The sequence below is a fragment of the Varanus komodoensis genome, unplaced genomic scaffold, assembly GCF_004798865.1.
Source record: "Varanus komodoensis strain SLA01 unplaced genomic scaffold, ASM479886v1 scaffold233, whole genome shotgun sequence".
Lineage (NCBI taxonomy): Eukaryota > Metazoa > Chordata > Lepidosauria > Squamata > Varanidae > Varanus > Varanus komodoensis.
This window is the reverse complement of record NW_025335632.1, coordinates 19,239-35,186: the sequence shown is the minus strand read 5'-3', so window position 1 is coordinate 35,186 and position 15,948 is coordinate 19,239. Positions and strand designations below refer to the sequence as shown.

At 41.8% G+C, this 15,948-nt stretch overlaps 1 protein-coding gene across 1 annotated transcript in view; it reads left to right on the top strand.

Moving 5' to 3' along the window:
* Nucleotides 1-14,898, top strand: part of LOC123024462 (neuronal membrane glycoprotein M6-a) — a 37,106-nt gene extending 22,208 nt beyond the window's left edge. The window contains exons 3-6 of the mRNA XM_044432182.1: nt 4,075-4,228; nt 5,601-5,677; nt 6,970-7,035; nt 12,753-14,898. Of these exons, the coding sequence (XP_044288117.1) occupies nt 4,075-4,228; nt 5,601-5,677; nt 6,970-7,035; nt 12,753-12,905 (450 nt within the window). The 3' untranslated portion in view covers nt 12,906-14,898. The remainder of the gene's footprint in view (nt 1-4,074; nt 4,229-5,600; nt 5,678-6,969; nt 7,036-12,752) is intronic.
* The last annotated feature ends 1,050 nt before the right edge of the window (nt 14,899-15,948 follow it).

The following is a 15,948-nucleotide window of genomic DNA, read 5'->3' as shown; positions in this document are numbered from 1 at the left end:
TTTCCTCATAACCCACCACAATCAAGCTGTGTTTACATCGAATGAAGCAAATTTAACCCTGGCGATTTCAACAGAAGAAATTGCTGTAATTCCACATATTTAATTATGAGTATGTTGTGCATGGAAATGCTAGATTGGAGTAGTTATAATAATAGTCATCATGTAGATGAAAGATTGTTCTTTGGTTCACACAATCATGAGGCTAAAATGAGAAATAAATTATTCTTGTGACTTACATGAAATTGTGAGGATTTCTTTCCTTATAATTGAAACAAAACTGATTCCTTAATGATGTAAGGAATCATTAGATAGAGAAAAAAGGCCTTTGGCTCCCACTATGCTGGCTGGGGCATACTGGGAGTTGTAAACCCTTTTTCTGTCCTAATTTGCATAAACTCACACCCTAGTCATCCTGTTTTAGTGTGCTGGATGAAAAAATAAATCAAATTCCCATTGTCTTCAGACTTAAGGCAACGAGGACACATCTGATCATTATGTTGAAAGTGCTCTTTATGTGAACAGTCATTTCTGTTATTGTCATAACAGTCTAATCAGAGAGCACCCAAGTACATCTAAACCTCTCCACTCTAAAATCTTGCAATATAATTCTATATTGCTTCTGGCAGGTGTAGAATTGTGTGAGTGCCTTGTGTACCAGTTAAGCATTCCTGAAAGCCATATAAGGACTTTGGTAATTCCTGTGCAGATTCTTGCTAATCTAAATCACAGTGACACTGGCAGGATAGTGCAAATGATGAGACCCCTGTTGCACAAACTTTCATGCAACCATGCCCCTCTTCCTCACGGTAGACCTTACTTCCCTCCTGCCTTAATAGTAAATGATGTAACCCCCATTTCAGAAAACTCAATCCCATGACTTTACTGCATTTCGGTCCTGCATGATAGCCAAAACTGTTTGGGTAGTTTGCCAAGATTATTTCTTTACAACACTAAAAAACCCCAGTTTATTCCTATGACAGGTTTCAAATGGTGTTGATACAAGCCCTTTTGTGTTGTGCGTAGTGAGGCAGCCCCTGATGATAAGGTGAAACTCAGCATTATACCTGTCTGCTTCCTGATGAAGTTACAAGCTCCAAATGACAACCCTTTAGCTGGCAAGCAAGCAGTGGCTTCCAGTCCTCAGAGCAGAGCCTTGGAAGACTACAGAATCCAAACCATAGGGATATTTTTAGTCCTTAGGATTTTGTGGAAGCAACAGAACTAACTATACACTTACACTCTTTTCATTATCAAATATCCAAGTGAGTGTAAAGGCTGCAAAACCAAAACTGTTTGTCTGAAAGTAATTGAAGGCCAACCTTTTAATCTACAATTTGAGATACTTAAATGACTCTTTGCTTCCAGCTAATTACTCCAGTGTGAGTAGCTGGAGTTGGCAGAGATGTCTCATCTACTTAAGTAATGCTGGTGGAGCATGAAGCTGTAAAACAAAAAGGAGAGGAAATAGCAGAGCATTACATTCAATAGAGTTTAAAAGCAGGGAGGGGAAGGGAATTGTTTTATTTTTGTTTTAAAAGATCCTTCCCAATGAGATGCTTAATCATTTGTTTAACCCAGATGCTTGTAACTTTGCATTGCAAGGCTTGCCGAATTGAAAAACACTGAGGAATTAACAGTCCTGTTAGGCGATTCTTATCTTCAGTTGAGGCCGTCTGAAGCCAAATCTTACAAAACTGGGGAGAGCACATCTGTACCACCACTTCCTAGCAACAGAGAAGGAACACATGGTACTGTTGAAGTCTTTATAGAACAGCATCCAGGATGGAGAAGAACCTGAAAAAGGCAGACACATGTGCTGGGTTGCCAGCTGATCACCCTGCCAAAGCCCTGTGAAATGTCACAGTGGTTCAGAGGCTAGCAGGGCAAAACTGCAGTGTCTCCTATGACACCATCTCCTGCTGCATAATTGGAGTTTGTGAGGGAGCAGAAGGGTGAGAGGTAAGAGATTTACAACTGAAGAACATCTGGGAATATACTGCTGGTCAGTACTGCTGGACAGGGGTGGAGTTTCTGCATGGTCAGCACATAACAGGGTGTGGGCTGGATCCTGTGATGTGCAAGAATGGCCTGTGGAATGCAATGGGTGACAGTCTGTAGCGTAAGCACCTTGTTCCTGGATCTGAATGCACAATTGGTGCTTGTGAGGAGATGAGACAGAAGAGTTAGTGGAGGTAATTACCTGGTACTTAGCCAGTAACCCATAGTAACTGAGTAAAGCTACCTTCTTGGAGGCCAGGGCTTTTTTGTCATAGAATGCACCGGAATGGCGTTCTGGCACCTTTTTCCCAATGGATTTTACGAAGTGATTTTGAACGGAGTAGCAGATCAGCAGCAAACATCATTAACATAGTGCCTGCAGGCTGCTTTTGTGTCTGCTAACTGATAGTGAGAGATAGCTGCTTGGGACGCTGCTCCGCTGCTCTGCTCGGCTTGGGATTGGTGTGTGTGCTTACTGCCGGCGGGGACGTGAGTCCCGGCACTTTTTTTTTTTTTTTTTAAAAAAAAAAGCGCTGTTGGAGGCTGTCGTGAAACACTGTCGGTGCAGTGATTGCCATTCTGCTTTACACATCCAGGCTGTGGTCCTGCAAGTCTGTTGTGATTTCATGTGCTTGGCCAGCTGTGACGGTCGTTGGATGGAGTGCCTGACTTTCAGCAACAGGGAACTTAGCTGCTTGTTGGGCTGGGGGCCCTGGCTGTGAGTGGAAGTACTGCACCACTGTTCAGGGAACGAGTGCTGGAGCAGTATTGTTGGGACGAGACACAGGATGAGACACAGGACACAGAGGAGGTGCAGTGGGGGAGATATGAGTGGCAGGTGTGCCTTACAGCGCATGCTCTCCCCCCCTTGCTTACCTGTGTTGGCCGTTCTTTTATGGAAGTCCCGGTTGGTGGAATTGACTGATACTGTGTGTTGCTGTTGGTGTCTGAAGTCCCAGCCAGTTGTACCTCTTGGGGTTCAAGGCAAGGGAGTATAAGCAGCACGCTCAAGTTCCCATGTGCCTTGTGAAGCGATGCTGTTTCCTGAAAAGTGCTTCTCTTCTGTACAAGTGCTCTTTCTTCTGCTTACTAGCATGACAGTTACTCCTTGTGAGCTCTTAGTGTGAAAAATGTAAAACTGGAAGATAGAAACCAATCATCTGAGTTGTACTCTTCCAGTGTGTGGGTCCATAGCCTGATCGTGCAATGTGGTGATTGGGTGCTGAGTTCTACCACATCATAAGCACTGTCCTGCTGATATGAATGGGGCTGCCACCAGTGTTTGGATGGGACATACACTTGCTTGAAATCAAGGGGATGTAAATCCTTTCCCTTTCAACTATTTCATGGTTGTGTCTTCAGTGTCAGGACAGCCCTGCCTGCAGCATGCAGTACCAGTGTGCATGGAAAGCCAGCAAAGAACATGAATAGAGGATTGTGCCCAAAGGACACCATTCTGCGACCACTAGCTGCTGTTTAGACATCCATAGGATGGTTCAGAGTCCCAGTTCTGTCCTTGGAGAAGTGCTCCAAATTAGCAGTGCCCCCTCCCCCAGTCCTTACCATCAGCTTGGTTCTGTCTGTGTTGGCTGTGGTTCCAGGGTTGCAAGAATGACCTCGGTGCTGGAAATCCTGGGGGCCTCTCCACCTCTTCTCATGGGCCAGTGAAACACTTAAATAGCCAGGGCAGTTCTGGCCTCCCTGCTCTTCCCACCCTCCTCTGGATACTGTAATCCTCAGGCGGTGAGTTCAGGCACTTCAAGGCAGCCACACTGAATGGAAGCCTAAGTTGTTTGAGCATCTCTTAGCTATATTTGGTTGCAAGGCTTGTGGTGTTTGCAGAAGGGTTGTTTTCTTGCGTCCATCTTGATCTCTTTATATGGAGGTGTTTGGGTGTTAGAAATGATTGTGAACCATAACAAGCTTTCTTAGTACTCTCAAGGAAATCAAGCACAGGGAGGTGTTCATTTACAAAAATGGATCGATTAGTGGAATTTTCTTGCTGGGGCAGGGTGGTGGTAGAAAAGTTTTGAAATCTCCGGGTCTTCTGTCTCACTTTTTTCATATTTATTACAGTTTATCATGCTGACTTATATCTTTATGCTGGCCTGGTTGGGGGTTACAGCTTTCACCTCTCTGCCTGTTTACATGTACTTCAACTTGTGGACTATTTGCAAAAACACCACCCTAGTCGAAGGGGCAAACTTCTGTTTGGATCTCCGTCAGTATGGTAAGTGAATTATTTGTTGGGGAATTCCATCCATTAAACAGCCAACAAAGTATTGCTTTTAATCCAGCAGAGCTTCAAATATCTAGTGCAAAAAAGATGCACTAGAGGCAAAGCCAGTGAATGTAAATGTTCATAGATTTCCATTTCAGTCAGTAAAAAGCTTCAGTTTGCTTGCAGGTGAAAAGAGTTCTGAAGAACGATATGAGTGTGGTGGCCTGTGAATTGGACACATCATCTTTTTCTAGCTTTAATGCTAAATTATAGTGCTTCCCTTTCCTTTTGATACTGCATGAGGAAGAAACTGGAAGTTTTGTTTCCAGTTTTGAACCCCACTTTCTTTTTGCATATGAAGAAAAGGAAACTCTAATTTAAACCACTGGTAGGTCACCTAGTACTCTCCAAATGTTCTGGACTACCATTTTGATAACTCCTAACTATTGGACATGCCAGCTATTGCTGGTGGAAGTTGTAGACCAAAACATCTGTGGAGTACAAGGTTGTCTGCTCCTGGTCCAAGCTATGTTTTTATCAGGCAAGCCAGGATCAAGCTGGATTCTATGATCTTCAGAGATCCTTCTACAAATGTCCCTCTGCGGAAGCAAAGAGAGAGGGCTTGTTTTGGGAGAAAGGGCTTTTTCATAGTGCACCCAGTTGTAGAGGGCTCTAAGTATATAAGAAGCACCATGCTGAAGCACCAAGGGTCCGTCTAGTTTCGCATTCTGTTCACAGAGCAGACCACCAGTTGCCCATGGGACTCCACAAGCAGTAGATGAATGCAATAGCACCCTCCCACCCTACTTCCTCAGCAACTGGTGTACATAGGCACACTGCCTCTGCAAGTGGAGGTAGCATACAGCCAACCGGACTAGTAGCATTGCTAGCCTGCTTCGCCATGAATTCCCCTTTGAAAGTCATCCAAGCTGGTTGTCATTGCTACATCTTCCTTGCTTCATGCTTTAGTTTCATTTCCACCATCTGCAACTTGTTTGTTTATTGCATTTATACTTTTTTCTTTTACTGCTTTTGATTCTTAAACTGCTCTCTTGTTTTGATCTGCTCTGAGAATTTTGTTTTGGAAAGCCTATAAATACTGTAAATAAAGGAATGACCTCACCGAGCCCACTTTGTGTCTGTTTAGCAAGAAAACATGCTTAGATTTTCCAGGACTGAGTGCACGCACTGGACTGAAAGACTAGCCCTCAGAATTGTCCTCATGTTACCAAGTAGCTGATTATTATTTCTTCAAGGAATATATCAGAGCCAATGTCTCATTATTTTATAAACATCTGTTAACATTTCCTAGATGTCTGACCTATTTAAATAAATGTGTTTCTATGTGTCAAAAGCTCACCAAGTATTTAATCTGTCCCAGGAATTGTAACAATTGGAGAAGAAAAAAAGATTTGCACAATGTCTGAAAATTTCTTCAGGATGTGTGAATCTACTGAGGTGAGTGAATTATGGCAAGTTTTGCTACTGTGGGAAGGAGGTGTTATCACAAACTTGCACACCTTTTGCACTTGAAGGGAACAGTGTCACTGATTAACCCTGGAAGTTCTCTTGCCATGAGTCCCACTGGATGCATAAGAATGCTGTTGAGCCGTTTTGTAAAGTATATGGATAGTTCTCAGTACCATCATTTCTTATTTGCCGCCATAGATGAACAGCTTTTCTTAATCCCAAAAGAGAGGCTTTTTTAAGAATAGTAGTAGGAAATATAGTCAAGGGAATGGTTCTTTTGGATTGGAATATGATGTGCAGAAAAGCTCACCAGTGCCACTTTTAAGCTGTCCGGTGGGACTGCACAGTGACAAATGCTGCCTGCCTTGCTCTCCTGCTGCTTTTCCTTTCTCTTTTCTCTTTCGAATATAGATACTTAATAATATTTATATTGTTTATTTCATTTCTATTCTGCACAGTAGGTGAAGTTCTGTGTATAGTATGTAACAGTTAGATATACAGGCATGAACTTCATCCTCCTCCTCCTCATATTGTATTACTGTATATCCCACCTTTTGTGAATAGCCCAAGGCAGAAAGACAGCTTTGTGAAGTGGGGGGGGGGGCACACTCCCAGGCCCCTAATCTAACAGTGTAACCACCACATCATGGAAAATCCTTGAATATTGAACCTTCACTGACATAGTTCCTGCCCTGAAGTATCCTAGCCATTGGGTCAGTTCCAACAAAAGTGTTCATATGTTCATAACAGTTCATACCATAAGTGTCCACGAGGGAATAAGTCTTGTACTGGTACACTCCACTTCTCTTTCTCCGCTTAGCTCATGTGCTCTCATTTCTCCTTTCTGAGTTAAGAGCAAATCATATTATGATTGTGGTTTGCACTTTTGGTTTGCAGCCAGTTTGTGGTGTGCGCATAGTTTGCCCAGGTCGGATCAATATTGTTTGCAATTGAACTGGAAATAAAAGAGAGAATTGTAGGGGTTTGTTTCCTGATTCTCAAAGCATGATTTGTCATGTCATTTGTAATGGTTTAGTCTCCAAAAATGCCTCAACCAAAATGATGAAAACAGAATTCCCTATTGCAACACAATTCTTACAAATCTTTAACTTCATTGCAAAGAAAATAGAAAATTCTCAGTCATACTGTTAGTGACTTCATGGAAATCAGTTCACTTCTTTAGAACAGAAATATCAAGTTGATTATCCTATGGAATAAGCAAAATGTGTATTTTATCAGTGTCTTCATTTTGCACATAGTGTCTTTTGCTCTTTTTCCAGCTGAACATGACATTCCATTTGTTTATTGTGGCACTTGCTGGAGCTGGAGCAGCAGTCATTGCAATGGTAAGATTTAGAATGTATTTAGAAATGCACATGATGCTATGCTTCAAGGATTATGGATGAAGAGGTTTTTTTGGCTAGAAATGGCATGTATGTTCTGTTGCATGCATTCAGTAAGTTTGTGGCTGAAAGGGGTGTTTCCCTACCATCCTAGTCCCTTACTTTAACTTGCTCCCCAAATTTGTACCCTCCAAATATATTGGACTAGAACTCCCATAATTCTCAGTCAGCATTGACCAGTGTAGTTCAGTGCATCTGGTAATCACCAAGTTGAGAAAATTGCTTTACCCGCTAACCACTATACCACTCATGTGTGGCATATAACATAATAATACCTGGATTGTGAGTGCAGATGGATAAATAATAGATAGAAAATGGATTTAACTACATCTAATAGTGTCTCCCAACTCCAGATGGATGCTACCAGTTAGCCACCAAGGGCATTCATTACAGGTCCTACAGGCCTGAAAGCAGGTCTTGGGAGTAATGGCCACTCACTATAAAGGTATCTCAAGGTACTCACCTAAAGGTGACCTTTCCTGATCCAACCTGCACTGATCATTAAATGTGGTTGGATTAATCTAGCAAAGTTGACCATCTAACCCTTCTAAGAGTGTAACATGAAGTGGAGTATGCAAAGCCACCCCAGCCAAGCCAGTTTGTTGATTCCTATTCAGCCTCCCCACAAGAAGAAAATCAGCTCATGCTACACAGCATACAGAGGTGGCTCTCTCCAGTGAGGATGTTGAAGTGCGCAGAGACACTTTAAATATGATGTGACTCTGCCAATGACATGTGAGGAAGAGTTGGGGTGGGAATCCCCTTGTACCTCACAGTTGCTTGGGCATCCAGCAGGAAGCAAGTCCAGGTAAGCCCATGAGGCTGGCTTATACACTTGTCACCTGTGTGCTGCTGTGTAAGCAGCAGGTTTTGCATACTGTGTGCATTGTGTGTCCTTTGCACTTGATCTTGGCTTGGATTTCTCCCTGGCCAGGAACAAGCCTGGGAAGGAAGTTCCAAGCGTGCGAGAGGGCCAGATTCTGTCTAGATTTTGCATCCCTAGGCTCTGTTCCCTTTCAGAATGCTGCCATGGTGAATGTCTGCATGATGTGTCACCTTACCAATAGGGTCGAGATGGACCCTTTCAGAATCCATCCCTCTAGCACCCGCAGACTTCTTTTCATGCTTGGCCTGACCATGCAAAGCAAGCCAAACTAAGAGCAAGTCTGTGAACTCTCGAGGACCCCAGTTGCACAGCCAGCCACCTTCCCTGTCAGTTCATTCACCCAAAGAGTAGAAACAGGACCTGGAAGAGGCTCACTGTGAGTGGTCACGCCAGGCACCACTCCCAGTGTCCAACCTTCATTCCCGCCTGGTCAGCCGACAATGGCAGCACTGGGCATGGAAGGGGGTGCTGCTTTATGCAGTGTGTGGGGCTCAATTCCTGGTGATTGCCCCACACGCACTGGGACTGCTGTCCAGGAATTCACACTCAGGGCTGCTGCAAGGTGGGCCAGACTCCCAGGAGATCCAAGGGATTCCCACCTCCACATGGATTCCTCACATATCCCTTCTGGCCTCCAGCTAGATCTTTCAGATGGGTGCAGAGAACAGGTCCCTCTGAAGCACTCTCTTCTAAATGCAAGACCCTCCTGCATCTGAGAAGTTACTCTGAAGAAAGAGGAGGTGCTGCACTGAACCTTTGTAACAAATATTCCAGCACCACCTTTCACTCTTGCATGTTCCTTTCAAACCTGAACTTGCTCTGTTTTAGTTTCCATGGTAATAGGATTGGCTCTAAAATCTTATGTCAGAAGTAGTTCTTTTCCTGTTCTGTATTTATTGAATGTGCCTGAGGCATTGTTTAGATGGCAAATAGATGATGACATGGATGGTTGGACTGCACTTGCAGCTTTGAAACTCACATATTAATCTTACTTGTTCAGTCTCTGCACTTAGTTTGGCCTCTTTTGCAGAACACAGTAAAGATTAATTAATGCTTGAAAGTGTCTCAAGCTTTGAAAGTGTTGTGTTAATGTTGCTGCTCATTACATTAAGCATTGGTTCATCTGCTCTCCCAGAATCAAGTCTGGTCAAAATGCCTCTACGGCCAGGAAGTCCATAGCCATAAAACTTGAAATATAAGAGATTAGGGTATATTCTCCCTCATTAAGTCATAGAAGGTAGTTTGGCACAGAGACATATGCAAAATGTTCAGCCAACTATGAGCGTGCAGATTTGCCAATTTGGAATATCTTCCAAAGATTGCATTAAAAATAATTACTTTGTTTTATAGCATTCAAATGAGGCTAGTTGCACCTCAGAGTCCTGTGCAGTAAGGCAGTGCTTAGCAGAGGGAGAAGAGACTCCACTCAGGCAGATCCTTGAGAATCCATGACAAAGAGCTCCACAGTATCGAGGGCTGCCTATGCTTTTGTTATTGCTGAGCCAGAATAGCACTGGTCATTTTGCTTCAACTTTCATTATTTTAAAAAAGCAACCTGCTTTGCTTAATTTTTATTTTTTTTCCATAAACCACCCCACCTCCGCTTTTGAGGGGCACTCAGCATTTGTACTCACTGGAGCATTTCTTGGATCCAGCCTTGGGACTCTAGAAACAGCTCTGCAGAAGCCCCAAAAGGCTAACATTGATGGCTCCAAGGGGACGTACAGTCTCAAAGCTAGCCCACAGGCTGCAGCTCCAGAGGGACACTCCAAAGCCTTTGGAGCAAGGCAGGAATGCAATTCCTGAGCTCATCTGACCAAATTTAGGGAATTTTTTTCATCCACCCCAGATAATCAGCAGGGTTCTTTTAGAGACCCTCTTGAAGGCTTCTATCCATTCCATAAGACTGGAGGTAGAGTTAAGACCAGGACTACTATGACTCACATAAATTGAGGAGACTTGTATTTATAAAGACACCCTGCCTAAGTGGGTCAGTAAAGTAAGGCAGCTTCCCCAAATTTAGTCTGATAGTGCCAGGGATTGCATAGCTTTCTTGCTCTCGAAATTTGTTTATTCTACTCTGAGTGGCAGCTAGTGCTCAAGACTTGAATAACAAGCACATGAACACAATTTCTTTAGTTGTCTGATGAAAGGTTGTCCTCATTAAGCATGGACATTCCAACATGAAAATCAACGCCAAAGAGAATTATTTTTTGTTCTAGTTACCCACACATATGAGGATTTTATGCATAGATATCATGTCCACATTTTACACACAAGTGTTTTTACCTCGAATATATGTCTTGACTCAGAACTTGTCTTCAGCGCATGGCAGGTTGCAGAAGCTGGCCCTCTTGCACTCAACAGAGCCAGGCATGATACACCAAACTTCATGATAACATTGTTAACATGTATGCATTGTTCATAAATGCATAAAATTCGATTGCAGATGAGTCCTCTAGTGAGGGTGTTGTCTAGGGATGGAATAGAACCTGTTGGAATCCATCCTTCCAATCATTCATGGGCTTCCTCTTATGCTCAGTCCAGTCTTCCAAAGGGAGCTGAGCTGAGAGGAAGCCTGTGAATGCTCACAGAGCCCCGGATGCACAATGGACAACCTTCTCCCACATCATCATCATCATCAGACCAAAAGACAGCTGTAGCTGGCATGGAAGGGAGACTCTGCTTGGTCATGGAGACTTCTTTCCTGTTGGGCATTCTGAGACTGTGTGCTCTGCCACCAGCCTTCTTCAGTACAGGCAGGTCCACCATTTGAGTGGTTGCTCTGGTGTGTGAGAAGGCATTGCTCTGCACCACATGGAAGTCAATTCTGAGCAAGCACCCCACAAATGCTGGGTGCACTTGCCAGGAACTTGGACTCTGACCCTCTACAAAGTAGACTGGAGTCTTGGAAGCGAAACTCATGGAATGCAACAGATTCACAACCCTGGGTGTCTTCCTTGCACATCCCTAGTGTTGTTGAATGAATTGATAACAAATGAAATAGAGAAAGAGATGGAGAACCTCAAACACTCCCTGGTAATTAAAGGGAATAAACCTTCTGCAGAAGAGGCTCCCATAATCTGTATAAATTCTCCACCATTTTAGTAAAGATCAGATCCAATTAGAATTAGGAGCATGATTTTGCATGGTAAGGGCAGGTGTATTGCCATACATCAGGCTTGTATTGTTCTACCTCGCTTCATAAAATTAGGTGTGCACTGAAACAGTGTACTTTAGCACACAAGCATGTAATTTTAAATGTCTACGTCCTGCTTTGGTTGTTCTGCAGCAGTAGAAAGAAAGAAGGCAGATTTGCAGACGGTAGGAAAGAGAAGGAATGTGAAGTCTTGCGAATCAAAAAGGCTACAACTGCTACTGGATATACTATTCTCTCATTTCAGTCTTTACGAATATCCCCAGAATTTATCTTCCCAAATTTTCATCTTGTTTCACTACTATCAAGATTAGTTTGTGTCTTTTGGCTGCCATTTCCCTTCGTCTTCTCTGTCCATGTAGTTTTTGACCTTATTTGCCCCAGTTGCCTATAGTGACCCATTTGATCTTGTTTAAGAGAATCTGCAGCCTTCCTTGGTTTACTGTAGTAAGGTTGAAGAAATCCAGACAATATGACTTTTTTTAACGTAACAAACCTGTATATGATTAAGTGTAACAATTAATGGTTTAGAGCAGGGGTTCTCCAACTATGGCCTGTGGGCCAGATCCGGCCCGCCATGCCCATTTATCCAGCCCACCTCAGAGGTTTTGGACTTGCCGTGCCTGCATTTACCTGGTGACGCAGTGGCTTGCTTGCACGGAGATTGTTTTGGACTCATTCGGAGAAAACAATCTCTGCGTGAGCAAACTGCTGCCTCACTGCATGCCCCCACCCCCTGCCCTCGCTGGGACCACCTTACTGGCCCATGCCCCCCGCCGGTGCCTTTCAACTGGCCCCTGAAAAAGTTTGAGGACCCCTGGTTTAGATGGTCTCCCTGTGCGTTTACTCACTGCTTGGAATCTCGAGATGCAGTGAAAAATGCAGAAAAAGAGAAAGTTAAGGTGATGATGGAGAGGACACATTACACAGGCAAGGGAGGATCCAGTTTGTGTAGAAAATAAGAGCCAAATGCAAACATTATCTCTTCTCCTAACTGGTGTGACTGATCTCTTAGAGGTTTTTTGCTGCAAGTCAGAAGGAAATGGCTCCAAATATAAGGGAAGCATATAAAGGGGTATATAATTACAGTACGTTATGAATTAGCATGACAAATTTAGTGAACATATACAGATGGGCAGCTCATGGCTACACAAATGGAGTGGGATCTGACATGAAAACTGCAAAGCTCAGATACATCTGGGAAACAGTCATATCCTGTCTGCTGTGCCATCATATCTTCAGCCAAAAAATGAGTCTGAACAGGAAATGTGGGCAAATGAGGTGAGCAGAGTAGAAGCAAGGAGAGAGGAGAAAAATGGTGCAGAGATGAACATCATGGAAACAGCATGAATGCATTTGCAAGGGATTTAAAAATAACAGATAACAGGCACTGGTAAAAGGAAGCACAAAACAAGGTAAGAGGTTCCAGCTCTTGTGTTTTGAGCTGCCTAAGAAGCACTTCATTCTAGCCAATTCCTGTCTCTTTGCGAGAGGGCTTGGACATGTCACATTTAAATTCCAAGAGAATCTGGGTATGTGTGATAAAATATGATGCAATAAATGGGATTAAACTTCACAACATCTTTCTTTCTCCCTCTTTCCCTTTCTTTCTCTCAGGTTCACTATCTCATGGTTCTGTCTGCCAACTGGGCTTATGTGAAAGATGCTTGCAGAATGCAGAAGTATGAGGATATTAAGTCAAAGGAAGAACAGGAGCTTCATGACATTCATTCTACCCGCTCTAAAGAGCGACTCAATGCATACACATAAGAAAAACCTTGTCTCACTTTTTACCATTGAATGCTTTGTTGTTTAACTAAAGGCCATCCATCTCTCCATTTAAAATCAAAATCAAAAGTGCTTCTCACAAAAGATAGTTAGGGTGACTTCTCAATCACCTCTCTACAATTCTTGGTTGTCCAGCACTTGGTTTCCTAATTAGTTTATAGCTTGTGTGACCAGTCTCTACTACAAAGCTCCTGAAACAGCCTTTCCCGAATCCGAAAGTGATTTATTTTCTGTTAGGTCAACAATACTAACTATTGTCAAATACGGAGATGTGTTTGATTTTTTTTAAAAGATCACTTTGTATGTGTTACGCATAACACCTTTTTGCATTGTTTCTTATGTTTTTCAAAAGAAAAAAAATAGCTTTTTATACTTTTTAGTTTGGATTTTGGTAAGTACTTTAACTACAGGTATACTTCAAAGGGACCGTGTACAATTTGAGGAAGCACACTGCTGACATTCCTTCAGATTTGGAAATCTTGCCAAGTGGACCAGTGCGCATCTTGATGGAGGGTCCTGAGAACATTTTAAACAATCAAGGGTGCAATTTCTAAATTTGTAAGAGTAGGTAAAAAAACAAAAAAAGAAGTGCTTCTTATCTTTGTTAACATTGTATGATTCTTGATGTACTTAGCAAAGTATTCTCCAAGTTTCATTGATGGCTATTCCTGTTTATATTGTGAGCATGCTGGCCGTGTTGCTTGTTAATGCATGGCCATTTGTCTTTTGCAAGCGTACGATGCCATGATCACCTCTCAAGAGTTGCCGTGTATAGACAAAGGTTGCACAGAACTATGCGTAGGTTTCTGCGGAAGGATCTCTGCAACTCCACAATGGTTATGTTGCATTGAAGCTATTCATGTGCTGATGTGAGCAATTGCTGCTTAACTGCATTTATGAAGGCGATATTTCTATAATCCAGCAATCTTTAAGAGTCAGAAGTATTTTTACCTGCTTTAAAAATTTAAGTGGATTGCACCTGTATGAACTATACATGTACTGTATGTGATATATTAAAGGAGGCTTCCATAAATGTAATAGCTTGGCTTGTAGCTTTCCCACACACATACTGGTTTTACCTGTACTATGTTAAAGTGAGGTTAATGGCTGCTACTGGAGCTATTGTTTGGAAGTGTTAGTAATATATTTGAACCTTTATTTTGAGTAAGAAAATATTAAGAGAAAAGTCAGTCATGTTAATCTGAAAGAAGTACCTGTATTAAAAAACAAAACAAAAAATACAAAAAAGAAAAAAATAAGTATTATTGGACCAAAATTGGTGTTTTTTTAACTTTTATTTTTGCCTATTTCTAATGCTACAAGAATGCTGTAAAGTGTCTTTTAAAGTGATGTATCCTGACAAGACATTTTTGTCAGTGTTAAAGCAAAATTCTAGCTAGTTTTGTGCACTTATTGGACCATTGTGAATTCTCTCAGTGTAAGTGCATTTCTAATCAAAGTTATTGAGTAAAACTCTTCTTTGTACTATTACTAGTCATGCATCATCAGTAATTTTTACCAATTCTTGTAGTAAGTAGAGGGTAATACTATAGTTACTTGTGGCATGTTTATGCATCAAGTAGTATTAGTTTATTTAGGGATTTTTTTGTTTTCATTATTTTTTTAACTTTATTTTTTACACATTACTGTCTTACGGGGTCAAAATTTTCTGAGATGTGCAGTACAAGTATTTACAGTTCTGCAAAACATATTATGAACCTCTTTCAATTCTATATTGTAGTGTTTCAGTTTTGTGTCTTAAAGCAGTTTGTGATGATTTTTAAAACTGTGTCTTTTAAACTCATGTAATGATGTTGATGCTATTGGCTTTTCTCTGGTATTAGAGTTTGTATTTTCACAAAGAATGCTTTGTAGCAGGCATTACAATTAATCTGTTTTGTACATAAATGTGCCAACAGCTTGATGGTGGCGTTTTTGAAATGTAGAACCAAGTGCTTGCAAAAATGTAATAAATACACTTGTGTACTTTGTGTACTTATTGGTTGTCCATGCTTCATTTTTCCCCTCTTATATAAGGACTTATTTATTGAAAATAGCAAAGGGATGTTTTTTACTTGGAATTTGGCTTGTTAACAAAAGTTATTGTTTATCATTCTTGATGCTCTAAGTTTTTTATTAAATCTTTCAGCTTTATTTTAAACCTGCAGTAGGGCCATAGTAGACACGCACTGCTTCCTGTATCAGCCAAGGCCAACTCTGCAAGCACATTCCCAGGGGCTTGCTCAGAACTTTGGAGAAGACTGCCTGGCATTACAATTAAGGGGACTGCTTCTGAGATGGGAATGTGTTGGCCCTGCATTTCCTGCTTCTCTCATAGTGTGAGTTCTGGAACTTTGCCCTTGATAGGGAACTGTATAGAATTTCTTATGAAGGATTCCTACTTTGCTTTGGAGTATTTCCTTTGCTATGAATTGTGCCCAGGAGTCTATATCTCTGTACTCATTGCTTTCTCTTGTGACTGAGATCTGAAGTATCTGTTTAGATTTTATCCTTCCTTCACATTGGAATTCCTCAAGTTTGCTTCAGCTGGACATTCTCAGAATTCAAACTATCTATTTATAAATTGAAGCTTTGGCACTTTTTCACTTTTTGGCATTGTGTGGCAGTATGTTGTGACTCAACTCTTATGGGGCTTCCCCCCCTGTACATTTACAGGGTATGCAGCTTAATTTGAGCACTGGACAAAGCCCTTCAGATTTCACTGTGTACCTTAACACTGCACAGGTAAGGTCAAAAATGCCATGTACAGGGATGCATGGCAGACTGCTGGAAGAAACTCAGACTGTGTATATAGAAAATGTGTAAAACAATGTACATGTTGTGTTTCATAGTGATTAGTAATAAATGCTTTCTTTTCTAGGAAGCATGAAATGCAGGATTTGAAAAATGGACAAGGACTCTTTCTAATATCTAGCCTTTTGAGTGAATTTAATTTAGAAGCAAATTTACACAAATGGGGGAAGTTTTTCTACCCCAAGCAAAATTACAGTGCATCTCAGGGTTG